Here is a 19,785-nt window from a genome sequence, read left to right on the forward strand (position 1 = left end):
AATTTGTATGGAACCACAGAGGACCCCCAAATATCCAAAGCATCCTTGAAAAAGAAAAGCAAAGCTGGAGGGGGAGGAAACGATGGCGGAGGAGCAGGGATCCTATTCCAACCGGTCTCAGAATTGAGCTGGGTATCTACCAGATCACTCTGAACACCCACGAAATCAGCCTGAGATGTAAGAAGATATGTCTGGATCTCTACAAACAGAATATCGCAGGCGGTTGGTTTCAAGGTATGAAGTGATTTCGCGGGCAGATATTGGAAGATAAACGGAAGGGGGAGGGAGCCATGGGGATCCTGCACTGACAGAGCGTGAAAGCCTCCCTCCCTGGGGATGGGGCATGGACTCGCAGACTGCTAGCGGTGGGTAAAGGACTTTAGGGCAGCCCCACCCCGGACTGAAACCTGGAGCGGTGGGGCCACGTGTGTGAACTGGGAGTGGCTGGTGGTTTGTTTTTCTTTTTAAGATTTTATTTATTTATTTGACAGAGAGAGAGAGAGACAGCAAGAGAGGGAACACAAGCAGGGGAAGTGGGAGATGGAGAAGCAGGTTTCCCACTGAGCAGGGAGCCCGATGCGGGGCTGGATCCCAGGACCCAGGGATCATGACCTGAGCCGAAGGCAGACGCTTAATGACAGCCACCCAGGCACCCCAAAAAATACTAATTCAAAGGGACACATGTACTCCAATGTTTATAGCAACATTATCTACAATAATCAAATTATGGAAAGACCCCAAGTGTCCATCAAAGCATGAATAGGTAAAAAAGAAGTGGTATATATATATACAATGGAATATTACTCAGCCATAAAAGAGAAAGTAATCTTGTCATTTGCAAAGACATGCTAAGGGAAATAAGTCAGGCTGAGAAAGACAAATACCATATGAGTTCACTCATATGTGGAATTTAAGAAACAAAACAAATGAGCAAAGGGAAAAAAAAAGAGAGAGAGAGAGAGGCAAACCAAGAAACAGACTCTTAACTATAGTGAACAAACGATGGTTACCAGACAGGAGGTTGGTGGGAGGATGGGTGAAATAGGTGATGGGGATTAAGGAGTGCACCTGTTAATGATGAGCACTGGGTGTTGTACGGAAGCGTTGAATCACTACGTTGTATTCCTGAAACTAACACACTGTATGTTAACGAACTGGAATTTAAATAAAAACTTAGGGGCGCCTGGCTGGGTCAGTTGGTAGAGCATGTGACTCTTGATCTCCAGGTTGTGAGTTCGAACCCACATGTGGCAGGGAGTTTACTTAAAATAAAAAAATAAAATAAAATTGGGGGCGCCTGGGTGGCTCAGTAGGTTAAGCGTCTGCCTTTGGCTCAGGTCACGATCTCAGGGTCCTAGGATCTCAGGATCATGGGTCCCCGCATCAGGCTCCCTGCTCAGCGGGGAGTTTGTTTTTCCCTCTGCCCCTCCCCTCACTTGCTCGCTTTCTCTCTCTCTTGAATAAATAAAATCTCAAAAAATAAATAAATAAAAATTTAATAAGAAAATAAACAAAAACTTTTAAAAATAAAAAATAAATTTAAAAAGGATATAAAAAATTAAAAAGTTTTTAAAATTAAATAAATTTTTAAAAAACTAATAAGCTCTTTCTAAACCCTTAAATGTTACTTTTATTCTATTATTCCCTTATTTTTTTATTTTTTATTTTTTTAAGATTTTATTTATTTATTTGACAGAGAGAGACACAGTGAGAGAGGGAACAGAAGCAGGGGAAGTGGGAGAAGGAGAAGGAGGTTTCCCGCCAAGCAGGGAGCCTGATGCGGGGCTCGATCCCAGGACCCTGGGATCATGACCTGAGCCGAAGACAGACGCTTAACGACTGAGCCACCCAGGCGCCCTATTATTCCCTTGTTAAAATGTATCAAATACATATTCTGTCTATCTTTCAAGGCTTTTATAATCTTCCATTTTCCTAGTTCAGCATCCTTTTAATAATTTTTTTAAAGATTTTATTTATTTATTTGATAGAGAGAGAGAGAGCACAAAGAGGCAGAGTGGCAGGCAGAGGGAAAGGGAGAAGCAGGCTTCCCGCTGAGCAAGAAGCCCGATGCAGGGCTTGATCCCAGGACCCTGAGACCATGACCTGAGCCGAAGGCAGACGCTTAACCAGCTGAGCCACCCAGGTGCCCTTAATAATTTCTAACAGACATCCTCTACTGCAGGAATTTAGAATAGATGCCCCGTGGCTCCCATAAATAAAACATTCATCCTGAATATGTCCTTTCAGTGTTGCTGTTTTCTCTATGGAACTCTTTCATCCTCCTTCTGCTGATCTAAACAATCCTGCTCCTTTAAGATTTTCCTCTCCCAGAAAAACATTCCCCAAAACTCCAGCATTTAGTACCCTTCTACTCTTATTATAATTTTAGTTAATACTACAGAACGCAGACTACATCATATTCTCTATAGTGTTACTGTGGTGCTCATAGGCATTAATACTCTCTTCTCAACTAGATGGTAAGTTTATTTTATTTTTTTAAAAGATTTTATTTATTTATTTGTCTCAGAGAGAGAGAGAGAGAGAGAGAGCACAGGCAGGGGAGCAACAGGAAGAGGGAGAAGCAGGCTCCCTGCTGAGCAAGGAGCTCGATGTGGGACTGGATCCCAGGACCCTGGGATCACGACCTGAGCCAAAGGCAGACGCTTAACCGACTGAGCCACCCAGCCATCCACAACTAAATAGTAAGTTTATTACAATTTATATTGTGGTAGAATCTGCCACCCCAAAATATGCCACTTTGAATAAGAATTATTTTGAGCTAAAAGCACTTAAAAAACAGCAGATACAAAAAGAGTGACCTTCCCTTTCTTCCTGGAAGCAGGAAATAAAACTCCCATGTGAAAGATGTCCTCCCCATATGAGGAGGAAAGAAAACATTCTTATCACCAGAGATAGGAAGTGAGGCTGAGAGGAATCTGTGCAAACAGATCTCATTAAAATAGCTCATTTTCCTTTAACCTCCCCATATATTTTAGTTATGTTTCCACATCGCCTTTCTTTGCTCAACATAGTATAAAAGCATTTCAGTTTTGCCATTTCTTTGAGTCATCATTTCCTTATGAGAGTTCCTATGTTACATAAAACTTGTATTAAAACAATCCCATTTACAATGCACCAAAAGCAATAAAATACCTAGAAATAAACCTAAACAAGGAGGTGAAAGACCTATAGTCTGAAAACTATAGAACACTGATGAAAGAAAAAGACACAAATTCAATGCAATCTCTATCAAAATACTAATAGCATTTTCCACAGAACTAGAATAAATAATCTTAGTATTTGTATAGAACCACAAAAGACCCTAAATAGTCGAAGTAATATTAAAGAACAAAGCTAGGGGTATCACAACCCCAGATTTTAAGATGTACTATACAGCTGTAGTAATCAAGACAGTGCGGTGCTGGCTCAAAAACAGACACAGATCAGTGGAACAGAATAGGAAGCCCAGAATAAATACACCTATAATGGTCAGTTAATCTATGAAAAGGAGGCAAGAATATCCAATAGGGAAAAGACAGTCTTTTCAATAAAAAATGGTGTTGGGAAAACTGGACAGCAACATGTAAAAGAATGAAACTGGACCACTTTCTCACACCATACACAAAAATATACTCCAAATGGATTAAACAGCTAAATGTGAGACCATAAAACTTCTAAAAGAAAAAAACATAGGCAGTAATCTCTTGGATCAGCAACATGTTTATGGATATGTCTCTTCAGGCAAGGGAAACCAAAATAGAAAGTTTTTGCACAGCAAAGGAAATCACCAACAAAAAAAAAGGCAACCTCATGAATGGGAGAAGAGATTTGCAAATGATATATCTGATAAGGGGTTAATATCCAAAGTATATAAAAAACTTGTACTACTCAACACCAAAAAAAAGTAAATAATCTGATTTAAAAATAGGCAGAGGAAAGAACTTATCAAACTCAACACTCAAAGAACAAATAATCCAATCAAGAAATGGGCAGAAGACACGAACAGACATTTTTCCAGAGAAGACATCCAAATGGCCAACAGACACATAAAAAAGTGCTCAACATCACTCGGCATCAGGGAAATCCAAATCAAAACCTCAATGAAATACCACCTCACACCAGTCAGAATGACTAAAATTAAGTCAGGAAACGACAGATGTTGGTGAGGATGCGGAGAAAGGGGAACCCTCCTAAACTGTTGGTGGGAACGCAAGCGGGTACGGCCACTCTGGAAAACAGTATGGAGGTTCCTCAAAAAGTTGAAAATAGAGCTACTGTACAACACAGCAATTGCACTACTGGGTATTTACCCCAAAGATACAAATATAGGGATCCGAAGGGGTATGTGCACCCCAATGTTTATAGCAGCAATGTCCACAATAGCCAAACTATGGAAAGAGCCAAAGATGTCCAACAACGGATGAATGGATAAAGAAGATATGGTATATATATATATATATATATATATATATACACACACACACAATGGAATATTATGTAGCCATCAAAAAAATGAAATCTTGCCATTTGCAATGACATGGATGGAAGTAGAGGGTATTAGGCTAAGCAAAATAAGTCAATCAGAGAAAGACATGTATCATATGATCTCACTGATAAGAGGAATTCTTAATCTCAGGAAACAAACTGAGGGTTGCTGGAGTGCTGCAGGGTGGGAGGGATGGGGTGGCTGGGTGATAGACACCAGGGAGGGTATGTGCAATGGTGAGTGCTGTGAATTGTGTAAGACTGTTGAATCACAGACCTGTACCTCTGAAACGAATAATACATTATATGTTTAAAAAAAAAAGGAAATAGTAGGAAGGGAAAAATGAAGGGGGGGAAATCGGTGGGGGAGACGAACCATGAGAGACTATGGACTCTGAGAAACAAACTGGGGGTTCTAGAGGGGAGGGGGGTGGGGGGATGGGTTCACCTGGTGATGGGTATTAAAGAAGATACGTGTTGAATGGAGCACTGGGTGTTATACGCAAACAGTGAATCATGGAACACTACATCAAAAACTAATGATGTAATGTATGGTGATTAACATAATAAAATTAAAAAAAAATAGGCAGAGGACCTGAACAGACATTTTTCCAAAGAAGACATACACATGGCCAAAAGAGACATGAAATGATGCTCAACATCAGTAACCATCAGGGGGAAAAAAATAAAAACTACAATGAGATATCACCTCACACCAGTTAGAATGGCTAGTATCAAAAAGACAAGCATTAACAAGTGTTGATGAGGATGGGGTAAAAAGGCAATCCTCATGCACTGTTGGTGGGAATATAAATTGGTGCAGCTACTATGGAAAACAGTATGGAGATTCCTCAAAAAATTTAAAAACAGAAATACCATATGATCCAGTAATTTCACTATTGGGTATCTATCCTCCAAACTGACACAAATCCAAAAAGATCTATGCACCTCTCCGTTTACTGCAGCAGTATTTACGGATTTACAGATATGGAAGCAACCAAATATGCACTATTTGAATGGATAAAGAAGATGTGTGTGTGTGTGTGTGTGTGTGTGTGTGTGTGTACATATACATATATACATATATATATGGAATAGAGTATTACTCACCCATAAAAAAGAATGAGATCTTGCATTTGTGACAACATGGGTGGACTTAAAGGGTACCATGCTAAGTGAAACGAATCAGATACAGGGAGACAAACACCATATGATATCACTTATATGTGGAGTCTAACAAACAAAATAAAAGAACAAGGACTCAAATATGGAGAACTAGTTGTTGTCAGAGGGGAGGTGGGGAGGGAGATGGGTGGACTAGATAAAGGGGATTAAGGGGTACAAACTTTCAGTTATAAAGTGAATAAATCACAAAGATGAAAAGTACAGACAGGTAATATAGTCAATAATATTGCAATAACATGTATTCTGACAGATGGTAACTACACTTATGGTGGTGAGCACTGAATAATATATAGAATTGTTCAATCAATATGTTGTACACCTAAAATTAATATATTATCAATTATACTTCAGTAATAACATAACCAAATAAATGTGTATATTTTCATCCTGTTCATCTGTGTTATGTTAATTTTTTTTAAAGATTTTATTTATTTATTTGACGGAGAGATAGAAAGAGAGCACAAGCAGGCACAGCGGCAGGCAGAGGGGGAGGGAGAAGCAGGCTCCCCGCGGAGCAGGGAGCCCGACGCGGGGCTCGATCCCAGGACCCTAGGACCATGACCTGAGCCGAAGGCAGAGACGCTCAACGACTGAGCCACCCAGGCGCCCCTGTTTTATGTTAATTTAATTACAAGTCACAGCCAAAAACCCTAAGAGGGTAGAGGTAAAACTCCCCTACAAGGTCTTTTAAGTTTTAGCCATAGCATCTTAGAGATTAACAGGAGCTTGTTAAGGAAATCAATCCTAGGATATTATTTCAGCCTTTTTGGTAATCCAAGAAAACTTGTGCAATAATGATTGTATCCTCCAAGAACAAAGACAAAGCGACATGCTAAGAATCGGGAACTTCTTGGAAACATCAAAACCATGAAATGTCTAAAAGTTTCTGAAGTCTTGCACCTTCAAAGAGGAACCAAAATGTAAAAAATATGATATATTGATATTGGATAAAAAAAGGAAGGAAAACTAAAGCACATAGTTGGGAGAGGCATAAAGGCCCCAATGGCATTAAGGACCTTACTAAACTGCATACAGTTGAACATTATGAGCCTCTGGTGTTACAAGCTGCAGAAGACACATTTGGTTTCTTGATCATTGTTATCAGTACCCCCATGCGCCATTCTCATTCAAAGCTAAGGTAAGAACCTTCGCTGACAATGGAGTGGATTTCATCAGCAGTTTAGAATCGCTGGTTGCTATAGGAGAGCTTCACTAGGTTGACAAGTGTGGGAGAGTGACTGGTATTACTATTCCAAAGCATTCCCCATCAGCTGGGCTAAAGAACATGTGGTGGAAAGCAAAAACTCTGAAACAAGAGAGCATATTATCGAAATAGACACAGTTATGGTCCACTGGGAAATGAAGCAATCAGACATGGCAAGGTCAGGAGTATCATTCCCCAGCCTGGGAAGCCCCTGTAACATATCAGTCTTTTCAAAGATGTAAACATGACAATTGTCAATGTATCGCAATACACATGAAGACTAATAATGGCAAGTTTTCATATAAGGTATCATTAATAGAAACTTTAATTTAGTTACGGTTAAATTTTTAATGAGAAACTTACTTTGCAGAACTTGACTTCTGCCTCTAAATGATGAATGTATTGAGACTGGTCATTGATGATAGGAACGAGATTGTATACAGTAGGCATATTGGCTTCCTCATACTCTGATGACCTCTAGGGCAAAAAACAAAAACAAAAACAAATTAAGCATGTTTGGATTTAGCAAAGAATCAGGTAATACCACCATACCACCTCCATACTTAATTTAGTACTGATGTCATATAAACATAGGGTAGATCACATTGTGGCCAACAGTGTTTATTTCTCTATCCTATAAATTCCACAGATAGATAAGATTCAGGGATATGAGTATCTTTTTTTTAAAGATGGAAAGTGAAAGTGGTTATAAAGTTTGTGGCTAATGGAAAAATGCTGGGGTAGTCTCACTGGCTTGGGATGAACTGCCTATCAGAGCCATCTGGAAATGTGACACCCCAGTCAGCAATGGGGAGATAAATGGACAACTCTCTTCAAGAAACCATCATGCAGGAGCACTGCTAGTTAAAATTGCAGAACAGCTGCCTACTGAAGGGTTTATTTAGACAAGGGTTTGCTGCCAGGTGTGTCCACGAGGTAAAATTCTATCCACAAAGGAGTACGTTAGCAAAGTGTGGTTTTTGATTTTTGACCCTAGGCAATTTGAGACTATGCTTGTCTGGAGCATGGAACCGCCAAGCCTAGGGTGCTAAAGCAGGCCCCTCAGGAAACTGGCTGCTATCCTGCACCAGGAGTCGGTGAATAGACCTCAGAAAAAGTGTTAATTCTCGATACCTCTGCAGCATTCCTGCATTGACTCTAATGTATACCCTACTTTCTCCTCAAATGATTATAATGTGGTTTCTAGAATCATTTATCATTCCATGATATTTTTTAAGGAAAAGAGGAAATCAGGAAGGGAGAATGAGTGTCAACCAGTGAAATAAACCCAGAGAAAGCTCGAGATGAGACACCTGATCACTGTTTCTCAGTCTGCTAGAAATTCCTAACAAAGGACCAGTGATCATGGCAGAATAATTAAGTAGAGTTTTGTTTTTTGGCATATTTAAGAAATTTAAAAACCAAAGTAACTTTAAATACAACGGATTTTCTCCAGTGAATAGAAAGCAATTAATTATAATAATTTTATATTAATAGAAATGGGTCCAGAATATAGGCAAATAAGAATAAAATATTACTGTGGGTATATACAGGACAGTCTATGTAAAAAAAAAAAAAAAAACACAAGCTAATACTGAGTAGAAAATGAAATCACCTGTATATATTTTGAAGGGTTTATTATAGTCCGGCTAGCCACATTTCAAAAACATAAGTAATAAGATGTGGATATATTCTACATCTCAACAGTGCCTCAGTTTCACTGTCAATAGAGCCACGTGCTTCTGGTATGTCATATGGCTATGAAAGTGCAAACAAGGGGCGTCTGGGTGGTTCAGTCAGTTGAGCGTCTGACTCTTGGTTTCAGCTCAGGTCATGATCTCAGGGTTGTGAGATCGAGCCCCAAGCTGGCTCTATGCTGAATGCAGAGCCTGCTTCAGATTCTTTCCCCCCTCCCTCTCCATCCCCATCTGCTCTTCCTCCTGCTCACATGCTCACTCTCTCTCTCTCAAGTAAGTATATAAACCTTAAAAAAAAAGAGAAGAAAGTGCATCTAAAGTGTTTCTAAACTGTGAAACACTGCTTATTATCATTATGGCTTGTAATCATTCCATGTGGGCTATATACATTCAGAGTCTAAGTTGCATCCCTCCATATAGCTCCATATAAACAGACCTGTAGGGGATTTGTAAAGTATGTACTGCGTATACTGAACTGATGATGCTCTTGATAAGCCTCCTCCTGCTACCCAGATTCAACCACCTCTGTAGTATCACTGCTTGGTTGTATCTTTAAAATGCTAATGAGCATGCCTGAGCGTTCAACAGATACAGCAACTTCATCTACTAGTCTTGAAAGTACTCTACCCACTGTGTGCCAAAAAGCATTCTAGAAACCAGGTCTCAACAGGAATATATTCACTGAATGGTGAAATGTTGTATTAAAATTATAATTGATAGCCATAAATATTGAATATGGGTTTGCAGTACATGTCTCTAAAGTGGGAATTAAGCATGAAGGTATGCATCAGGCTGGAGTGAAGTGTTAATATGGGGGTTACGGTTACGACATTTCAGCTGTGAGTAAAGTGACATGTCTCCACAGTTTCTACAATGGAGCCTTGGCATCCAACTGTCGCACACATTGAAAATGCAAAGTAGTTACTGCTACTCTGACACATTAGATTTGTGTCAGATTGCATAGTTTCTAAAGAATTTTAAGTATATACTCTTATTATTACAGAAACATTGTGAGGCATAATATCCTTCTAGAAAGTAAGTAACAGGCCCAGATAGACCTCAGGCCTAGACCATTATTTTGATCATTTAAACCTGGCCAAATCCTTCCCTCATACCTATCCCCCCTCACATCTATCTCAGGCTTTAGTATACCACATCGCTTCAATTGGGCAAATTCACTCTGTCAAAGCAATGGCAATAAAAAACAACTTCAGAAGAAAATAAAGTATAGCTTCCCACATTGTTCATTTTTGTAACCATGTATTTTAAAATGCAGAACAAGATTATATACTTTGGCTTTGATATTCAAAATAAATATTACAAAGGACAGCTAGAAATATAATTAAGTAAATTCTAAAAATGATAGGATATCGATGTGACCCCGTAAAAAAGAAACAGCTATTCTTTTCCATGAAATGCTCCTTTTCTATTTGCTAACAGTTGCAAAGTAAATTCTCCAAACTGTTTCCTCACTTGCATTTTTCAAGTGAACGATAAATTTAAAACTCAGGATTCCCTCTGCCATGGAAGTCTGTCTCCTTCAGCCAAAATAATCAGACGGGAGATCATTTCTTTTAACGCTTTATGCTATTAGAATGTCCTGCTCAGAATCTGTCGAGAACACATACTACTAAAATGACACTGTAGAGTTAAACCATACTTAGAGGGGTGCCTGGGTGGCTCAGTCAGTTAAGCGTCCGAATCTTGATTTCAGCTCAGGTCATGATCTCAGGGTTGTGAGATCAAGTCCCGTGTCAGACTCTGCACTGAGCGTGGAGTCTGCTTGAGATTCTCTCTCCGTCTCCCTTTCCCCCTCCGCCCATTCATGCTTTTTCTCTCTAAATAAAATCTTTAAAAAAAAAAACATAGAAAGACAATGCTCTTGTCAGGTTGCAAATGTTGATACACACCAGAGGGGACACATTTCGTCTTCTTGATGGAGACACCTCACTTTCCTTAGTTGCCTGTTGGCGCAACAAAGCTTCGAGTTGATTGACTGCGGAGCAAACACAATGGGTTTCATTAGCCTTCCCATGGATCCACGGCTTATCATCACCCATCCATGCTTCTATCCATCTAACAAACATAGTGTAAACATGTTTTATGCATCAACAACTGTGCAATGGACTGGGGATCCAAAGGCAAACAAGAGCTTTTCAGCTCCACCACTTAAAAGCCAAGAGAGATACACTAACAGATATAAAACTATGTAATAAGTTCCCATATAGATCTACAGGTATCCATGGTGCTATAAGAAGAGGAAGCACCTAATCATGCTGTTTTTACATTACAGAGGAGTTAACACTGGGAAGGATGAACAGAAGATTACCAAGCAAAAAAAGGATGAGAAAAATCCCAGTTAGAAGGGATGGCATAAGCATAGAAGCCAGGCGAGTAGGTTGCTATGACTAGAATGTGGCTTGCAAGATGGATAGTGGGGAGGAAGACAGAAATATGAGGCTGGAGAGGTAGCTTGGAGCCATCTTAAGAAGAAAATATTGCTATGACATACAGAGGATTTTGGACTTCAGCCTATAGGCACCACGAAGTCAAAGGAAAAATATTCAGCAAGGGAATTGTACCAGCTGATTTGTTTCAGGAAGAAAATCCCACCTGCAGAGCAGCGGCCAGCCTGGAGTCCTTACTCTACGGAGGAGCTTAAAATAGTCACAGTGTGTCATTCAGACTGACATCCATTCACACTCACCAGCATGGCTGTGTTGCAGTTCATGCCAAGCCATCCCAGAGTCTTCATTTTCTACACCGGTACTACACGTGGCATCCGGGGCACCTTCTCCAACGCTGACATCACCGTCTCTCAGTGCACACTGCAGTTGGTGAATGCTTCTATTCGCACGTTCTGCAACAACAATGTGATGAAAATCAGGGCCTGTGAAGTCTGAACGGCTACGTGGACACTTACTCCAAAGGGCAGTGCCTAAAGGAGAACCAAATGTGTCTTATACTTTATGGAAAAAAGCAGAGATTTGTTTCTAGCTTGCTGAGGACAGTGCGAGGAAGAGAGAGATGAAGTTCGTGGGTCAGAGGTGAGACCTGATGATCTCTAAGTTCCCTGACACGTCAGTGGGGGATATTCATCATCTACAGCTCTCCTGCCAAGGAGGATAGAATAGGATAGCTCCTCCCCACCCCACCCTCCAAACACTAACCCCACCCCAGAAAGGGCTCCCTTTCCCCTCCTTGAGATCCTGGGGTGGTGTGCAGAACTAGCAAGACGGACTCCACCACACCAAGTTCCTGCCCAGGGAAGCCTACTTGCCCCTGTGAGCCAGATGTCCCTCCTCAACTGAGAGACAGCCGACCGCCTGGCCTAGTTTTGATCAAGACTGGAAGGGCTGAATGAAGTGCTTACAGCGCCTGCCTCTGCAGTGTAGTCCTTCCTATGTCCTGCCGGCTGACTACACACTTGTAGAGATTCTTGGTTAGGGGACCTCACCACCCCTAGAATTGAAGCTTAAACTCACTAGTACCTACTTAACACTACAGCCTAAAATGAAGTATCTTAAGGTATATTATACTATAGTAGTTCATGTCTCCAAATAGTGCCCCCACAAAACACCCCCTGGCCTCTACCCTTGTCCCCTCCTAAGTTGAAACTAAGTTGGGTAACTTGCAAAGAGAATGCAGGAGAAGTTACACCATGCCAGACCAGGTTTCTTTTTTTTTTTTTTTTTACATTTATTTATTTATCTAGAGAGAGAGAGAGAGCGCAAGCATGCGCGCGAGGACACGTGCTCATAAGTGCCCACCGTGCACACGTGAAGGGGGAGGGGCAGCAGGGGAAGGAGAGGAACAAGCAGACTTCCCGCTGAGTGTGGAGCCCACCCGGGGCTCAATTCCATGACCCCAGATCATGACCTGAGGAAACCAAGAGTAGGGAGCTTAACTGACTGACCACCCAGGCGCCCCCAGGCTTCATTTTTTAAATGTCTGGTAGCTTCTGCTTCCTCCCTCCTGGAACGCTTGTTTTTATGATCCCTAAGCCACTAAGTAGGAAGCCTGCCTACCCTGCTGGGGAGATCGTGGAGGGGCCATGTGGCAAGGGGAGGCCCTGAGAGCACATGGGGAAGGAGAGAAGCCCAGCATCGCTGACAGCCCAGAGGAGCGTCCAGATGGCCCGAGGCCATCTCACCGCAAAGGCATGAAAAAGACAGGAAGAACTGTCCTGCTGCGTCCAGTCAACCCAAATGCCTTTAGCTGTTGCTGTCAGCCACCAGGCTTTACAGTGGTTTGTTATGCAGCAACAGAGAACTGAAATAATTATCCAGTGAAATACCCAAAAACGTTTTCAGCAAAGGATCCAAGTCTTACATTAAAAACAGAACTATACTAATGACACTGGTGATAGCATTACTGAGAATTCTATCCTACTTTATGGATATTTTTACATGTCTAACAACCGGAGAGCCCGGCAATCAATCAGTAATTTCATTAATTAAGGTCCATTTATTTTTTTCCATTTAAACTTGTTTCTGCTAATCTCTTAGGATTAAATTTACTGGTTCCGATTTAGAAAACATTAACTAACTATAACAAAAACTGTTCCTTGCACGTTAGAGCGGGGACCCAGATTTCAGTCATGCTGTTCAAATTTTGACATCTGTATTTGAAAGTTATTTTTTAATTCACTCATTAATTTACCAAGCACCTACATATATCTAAGATGGAAATATATGTTAGAAAAAGATGAATTCCCATGCAAATTCATCTACATCTATTATCTATTTATTTTTTTAATTTCTTTTTTTTTAAAGATTTTATATATTTATTTGAGAGACAGAGAGAGAGAGAGACAGAGTGCTTGAGCAGGGGGAGGGGCAGAGGGAGAAGCAGACTCCCTGCTGGGCAGGGAGCCCCATGCAGGACTAGATCCCAGGACCCTGGTATCATGACCTGAGCTGAAGGCAGATGCTTAACCGACTGAGTCACCCAGGTGCCCCTATTTCTTTTCCTTTTCAAGATTTTATTTACATATTTGAGAGAGAGAGAATGTGCACACGCACAAGTGGAGGGGGGTACAGGGGTAGAGGGAGAAGCAGACTCCCCACTGAGCAGGGAGTCTGACACAGGGCTAGATCCCAGAACCCTGAGATCACTACCTAAGCCGAAGACAGACACCTAAGTGACTGAGACACCCAGGTGCCCTATTATCTATTTCAAAATGGACTCCACTGAAACAATACTTAAGATCTTCGAGGGGAGGAAATGGTACTTTCCCTAAGAAGAACAATTCAAAACAATGATGGCCAATGACATTCTTGCTCTTCTTGCTCTTCTTTGACAACTTAGGTCTATTTCTTCTTGTGTCCTCAGGAGAAAAGCTCCTCATCTTTGCTACCTATATGGGAACCCTAAGAAAGCTACAAAACAACGATCTTTTCATTACCAGTCATGGATGAAAATATATTTACAAACATATATTCTACAGGACCTTGAGAAACAGATTTTATTTTCTCCAAGCTCATTAATTTCAAAGTTTAGAACAGAAAAAGTAACTGTAACTCAGTAGAAAAAAATATACTACTCTATGCTACAAAATATCTGACATAGGTTGTTCACTTAGAGCAACTCCTTTTATTTCTTGATTAAACTAAAGAAAACAAGTCTTTCAGGTCAGGGTTCAACAGTGAAATTTTTTTACTAACTACACAAGAGACTCACTGAATTTTTATTGCTACATTTCTTTCTACACAACACCCCTATTTCCACACAGACCTTTATCTGACAGGCATTTGGAGCTGGGTACTAACCAGGCGTGGCCTCCTCTTACTCATCATGAGTTTTGTTTTTTGGGGTGGTTTGGTGTTTTTTTGTTTTGTTTTGTTTTTTTACTCATCATGAGTTTAAGAAAAACCCAGATAAGACACATTCTGGGTTTTAGCAAAATAAGAAGTAGCAGTAGTTTTCCAACAACTTAGTATTTTTTAAAGAGATTTGTTAATGGAAAAGGAAAATCAAAGTGTTACATGGTAAGAAATTTAGTTCACAGAGCTTTAGATTTACACCCATAAATCTACGAATAAAGCACTTATCTTTATTACATCCATTAAAAAGGAAATAGAGGGCTTGACTAACATTAAAAGTATGCTCTGTGGAGCTACAAAATGATTTTACTTCTAAGATAAAGGATAATTATTTATTTAAAACCCAATTTGACTAAAAGCTAATAAGCTATATTAGGAAAAAGAAAGGAAATCTGGAAAAAATTCACAGTTGAAGATCTCTATATGTAGAGTTCTTTTATCAGATTACAATGATGGTAGAGTTTCATGAGCCCATTTAACCCCTTTTTCAGTATTCTTCTTTACTCTTTTAGAATTTATGACATTCAAAGACTACGTGTTAAAATTACACTATGAAAACAGTTATGTGAAATAGTGAGATACTGAAACCAACAACTATCCCGAGGAAAAGTGATACCCAAGATATGGGCGTTTTTTGCAATCACTGACTTCAGTTAACTAGGATCAGAGAGGAAGACAGGGAATTTGCAAGAACTGTGTCCTAAAACTAAAACTAAGGAGGTAAGTGATATTTTTAAGTCATTTCAATAGTATATTTCAAAACACTCTAAATGCTCTTCAGGTGTATACATAGCAACATAATTATACACTGTAACAAACAGTTAATCCTGAGGAATAATAACTTAGATGGTTCAAAACATATGAAACCTTATTGCTCTTCAGCTGGAACCACTGTAACTGAAGGCCTTACAGTCCTTACAGAGAACACTACACCCCACATGCCATTATCTGTTACAAACCGGATTAGACAGGAGGTTTCTAGTTATCACTTCCTATCCCACTGCAAGTGGGCAAACTTTTATCTATCCATAGCCAAGTGACGGAAAGAATACTCATTTCCCCTTGTCTCCAGAGAGCACACTAAGAGTAGTTCACAATGCATCCTGATTTCTTCTCCCCGGCACCAACCACGGCCTAAAAATAAACTTAATTATCATTACAAACCCAAATAGGACCTCTGAGTCCCAAAGCATCACAGGAACATAAAGGTAAGTAAATAATATTTCTGGAGGTCCACTATCCGAACATCAATCAGTACAATGAGCACGAAAAGTGAGCAAGCTGCTGACTGTTGGCCCATTTCAGTCTGTCTTAATCATTTTTGTAGTCCAGTTCTCCCCCTTCCCCATTCTCTCTCCCAGGTCACCATCAGGCCTCTCTTCACCAAGGGTTTTTGAACAAAAGACAAATATGTCCCAGTCTAGGTAGGATCATCACTTATATACGGACCATGAATTATTCATGTCTCCATTCTCCATCTGCATGGGAGATGTGAACAAGAATTACCCCGGTGTCTGGGTCGGGGAAACACTCCCCAGGCAGCGCCCAGCTGTCTCTGAGAAACCATGCAATACCACGCTAGGCTGAGACGAGAGAGGCACTGCAGTTCTTAAAACAAGCTGAGACCCGGGCAAACAAGCAGGAAAATGAAACCACAGCAAGATAAGAGATATGTCTGTCCACACTTGACTGGGCCTCAGCTAGTTCAGAAGATTGCTGTCGCTGTTTACTAAGGGGACTGACAGCCAGGACGACCAAGATAAAAACAGTCTAATCTGAAGTCAGACAAAGCCAGCCTTGGAAATGACAATTACAACAGCAAAAGGGATTAAAAGTAATGTGCAGAAACGAAAAAATCTAAACAAAAATTCTATCATAAAAGAAAAGACTCTAATAGCCAAAAAATGTGCTAAAGAGGTTGGCGCCAGGAGTGAAAGATAATCTGAACAAGAATGTCAACCTCTTAAGAAAGCAGTGGCCGGAAGGTCATTGAGGATGTGTGGATGCTGGCAAATCAAAGAGATGGGCTATATACATTATGAAGGATACACCAGGTATGTTTTGGGCACCAACTGGAAGGATTTATGCACCCGTCACTTTCCACTGATAAAGAAGTAATCCTAGCCAGACTGGCAGAACATGGGTAAAATCACCAGTCAGGACAATCAGTATCCTTAACTGTAATTACTCTCAAGTATGATTCTTGTAGAACAAAGGTGATGAGCAAGGCCTTGCTACTTCTAGATCGCGGTTTCCCAACCTAGCACTCTTGACATTTGCACCCAATAGTTCTTTATTGTAAGGAGCTGTGTTGTGCATGTTTAGCAGCTTTCCTCGCTAGATGCCAGTAGAAACCCCCCCCCCCCCCGCCCACCACCAGTTGTGACAACTGAAAATGTCTCTGTACATTACCAAATGTCCCCTGGGTGGAAAAATCAACCCTGGTTGAGAACCAGTGATTTAGATAAATAAAACAGGATATCTAGTGTTCAGGATTGGATGTTTTTTTTTTTTTTTCCAAATTTTTATTTAATTTCTAGTTAGTTAACGTACAGTGCAATACTGGTTTCAGGAGTACAATTCAGTGATTCATCACTTACATACAACATCCAGTGCTCATCATGACAAAGTGTCCTCCTTAATACTCATCACCTCTATCTAGTGTTCAGGTCTGGATGTTTTTGTTTTTTTTTTTCCAAATTTTTATTTAATTTCTAGTTAGTTAACATACAGTGCAATACTGGTTTCAGGAGTACAATTCAGTGATTCATCACTTACATACAACATCCAGTGCTCATCATGACAGAGTGTCCTCCCTAATACTCATCACCTCTCTAGTCCATCCCCCACCCACCTCCCTCCATCAACCCTCAGTTTGTTCTCTACCTTTAATTATGGCAATTGCACTACTTGGTATTTACCCAGAGGATACAAAAATACAGATTTGAAGGGGTACATGCTCCCCGATGTTTACAGCAGCATTATCGACCATGTTCAGAATTGAGGAGAGGTTTCCCGCATTACTACATTGTTAACTACAGCCACCTTTTAATGAGAAATGGGCAGAACAGGGAGCTGGTCAGCCACAGCACACAAACCAAGACCATCACTGCCATGAGGGGGCACTTCTGATCCAGGTGTTAGGAGAAAGTGTTCTTACCTGCTATAATCAAGAACTTGAAATTCATATTCAGCTTCATCTTGTTTCAAGGCCGATCACATGAAGCAATAGTTACCCTTCAAAGCCCATCTTTCAGAGCCACCTTAGGTGATCGTCCCTATAAATATTCTAGTGGGTCTTGATGAAGAACACCCCCTGCTCCCCCACCCCGCCCATCAAAATTGCTTTGGCCAAGTGCACGAGCCCATTTCAAGCTACTTTCTGTACCTTTTGACCCTGAGAGGAGTATCACTAAGTGAAAAGGTGGAAAACCTCAGCATGTACTGGGGAAGTGATCAGAGCATACATTTATAAACATCCCAAGAGAAAATATAATTATTCTCAGTATCTCAATAGCTTGGAATTAACTAATCCCTTTTTCTGCCCAAGAACATGTGAAAATGCCCTTACAGTTTCATAACACTGAACCACTGTTTTGGTTCTAAATTATTCTAAGGATGACTATTTACTTATAAAATCAGTTTTTACTGGCTTTTTTTTTCTGGCTGCTAAGTCTGGTCCTTTGCCTATTTTACCTCATCAGTAGTGGGGAAGGAAAAATGGGAATCTACTAGCGTTTGTTATTCTGGTTAAAAAATGGTCATAATAGTTAAAACTACTAAAAAAAGCCATTACAGCGGATAAAACAAAAAAAATGAATATATGTAATCTAAATTTTATTAACAAAAAAATAAAACTCAGCTGTTTACAAATTTCATTTGCATTCCCAATCCTTATTTATTAATAGCCAAACCATTCCATTTCTTTAATTCTGAGAATATAGTTGTTGCAGTCTGCACTGAGATACCAAAATAATTTTCTCATTTCATAATGAATGCTTCCAGGGGCTTTATTACATTGTTGCCTGTCTTGGTCACAGTGAGGCTGATAGTAAAACCAACCAATAAGCAAACACTAGCTGTGGAGTATGTGTGTGCACACACATGCATGTGTTTATGCACATATAGTGTACATGGCAAAGAATATAAAAACATTCAGAAAACACACAAGAAAAGCAAAAACAAAAAGAAGAAATAGAAGTTTGATAAGTAAAACTGAGAAAAAGAACTTTACTTAAATGCACACATGTTCTCTTGTTTATGAAAGGTCCAGATGATATCACTGCTGGCTAGCTCAGTGACTAAAGTATTGGCAAGGAAGATTAACGCAGGCCTTCTACAGATGTGAGCCCTTCCCTGGAAGGGAAAAAAAACAAAAACCAAAAAACAAAAACACTCTGTAGGATTTGGGTAGATGTGTCAATCACATATAAGTAAAATATATCAATATTATCTTTGGTTTTCTCAAACTAGGTCAATTTACAAAGAAACAATCACCCTTCAAAGTATACGTTTTTTCCCCCCATATTCAAGCTTTCACTTTCTATGGACCTAGTTCCACTCTTTTCTCTCATTTTTATAAGATAGAAACATAACTTTTAGCATTCACATGGTCCAATCAGCGCTGGTGGAAGGGATATTAGAGATACAGGAGTCTGAGAGAAATGCCTGCAGGGGGAACCACGTTCTCAGGTGTATTTTGCTAACAAAGTGTGTGAGGAAGGGAGAAGAAAAAGAAAGAAATTGGAATGTTTTTATTTTATTTTATTTTTTTAAAGATTTATTTTATTTGTTTATTTGAGAGAGAGAGAGAGAACACGTGCGTGGGGGGGGGCACAGGGAGAGGGAGAGAGAGGATCTCAAGCCGACTCTGAGCTGAGCGTGGAGCCCAACACAGGGCTCAATCTCATACCCCTGAGATCATGATCTGAGTCGAAACCAACAGTTGGACACTTAACTGACTGAGCCACCCAGGTACCCGAGAAATTGGAATGTTTTTAAAGAAAGCATAAACTGCTCAGTTTGGCCATAAGCCTCACCATTCCCTAGTGTCTTCCATAGACTCCATCAGAGATTTTGTCACCTGCTTGGGTCCTAAAGGCAGTAATTCTGTCACCTCCCCCAAACTTTTCCTTTTACAGACAAGGGAACAAGAATCTAAGAATAGTTTACTGACTTGCCTAAGGTGACACGGATGGTTATCAGTAAAGCTACAGTCAGATTTTAGTGGCCTGGCTCCTAGTTCCACATTCTCCGCTCTGACTCCACCATACTCTTATGCTCTAGATAGAGCCCAGAATACCAAAATGTTGAAAGAAAAAGAGGAACTAGCGTTCAAAATGCATATGGAAAATAATGATGTATTCTTGTCATAGTCTATGTTTGTTCC

General features: G+C 40.2%; 1 protein-coding gene across 8 annotated transcripts in view; it reads right to left on the bottom strand.

The window, feature by feature from the left end:
- SDCCAG8 (SHH signaling and ciliogenesis regulator SDCCAG8) overlaps positions 1–19,785 on the bottom strand; it is a 232,069-nt gene that overhangs the window by 207,599 nt on the left and 4,685 nt on the right. For all 8 annotated transcript variants that reach the window (XM_025877582.2, XM_025877581.2, XM_025877588.2 and 5 more), the window contains exons 2-4: positions 11,279–11,431; positions 10,482–10,567; positions 7,238–7,351 (exon numbers count right to left, since the gene is read on the bottom strand). In XM_025877582.2, the coding sequence (XP_025733367.1) occupies positions 7,238–7,351; positions 10,482–10,567; positions 11,279–11,431 (353 nt within the window). The remainder of the gene's footprint in view (positions 1–7,237; positions 7,352–10,481; positions 10,568–11,278; positions 11,432–19,785) is intronic.

The sequence above is a fragment of the Callorhinus ursinus genome, unplaced genomic scaffold (assembly GCF_003265705.2).
Source record: "Callorhinus ursinus isolate GAN/ISIS: 27379988/994484 unplaced genomic scaffold, GSC_fseal_2.0 scaffold13, whole genome shotgun sequence".
Lineage (NCBI taxonomy): Eukaryota > Metazoa > Chordata > Mammalia > Carnivora > Otariidae > Callorhinus > Callorhinus ursinus.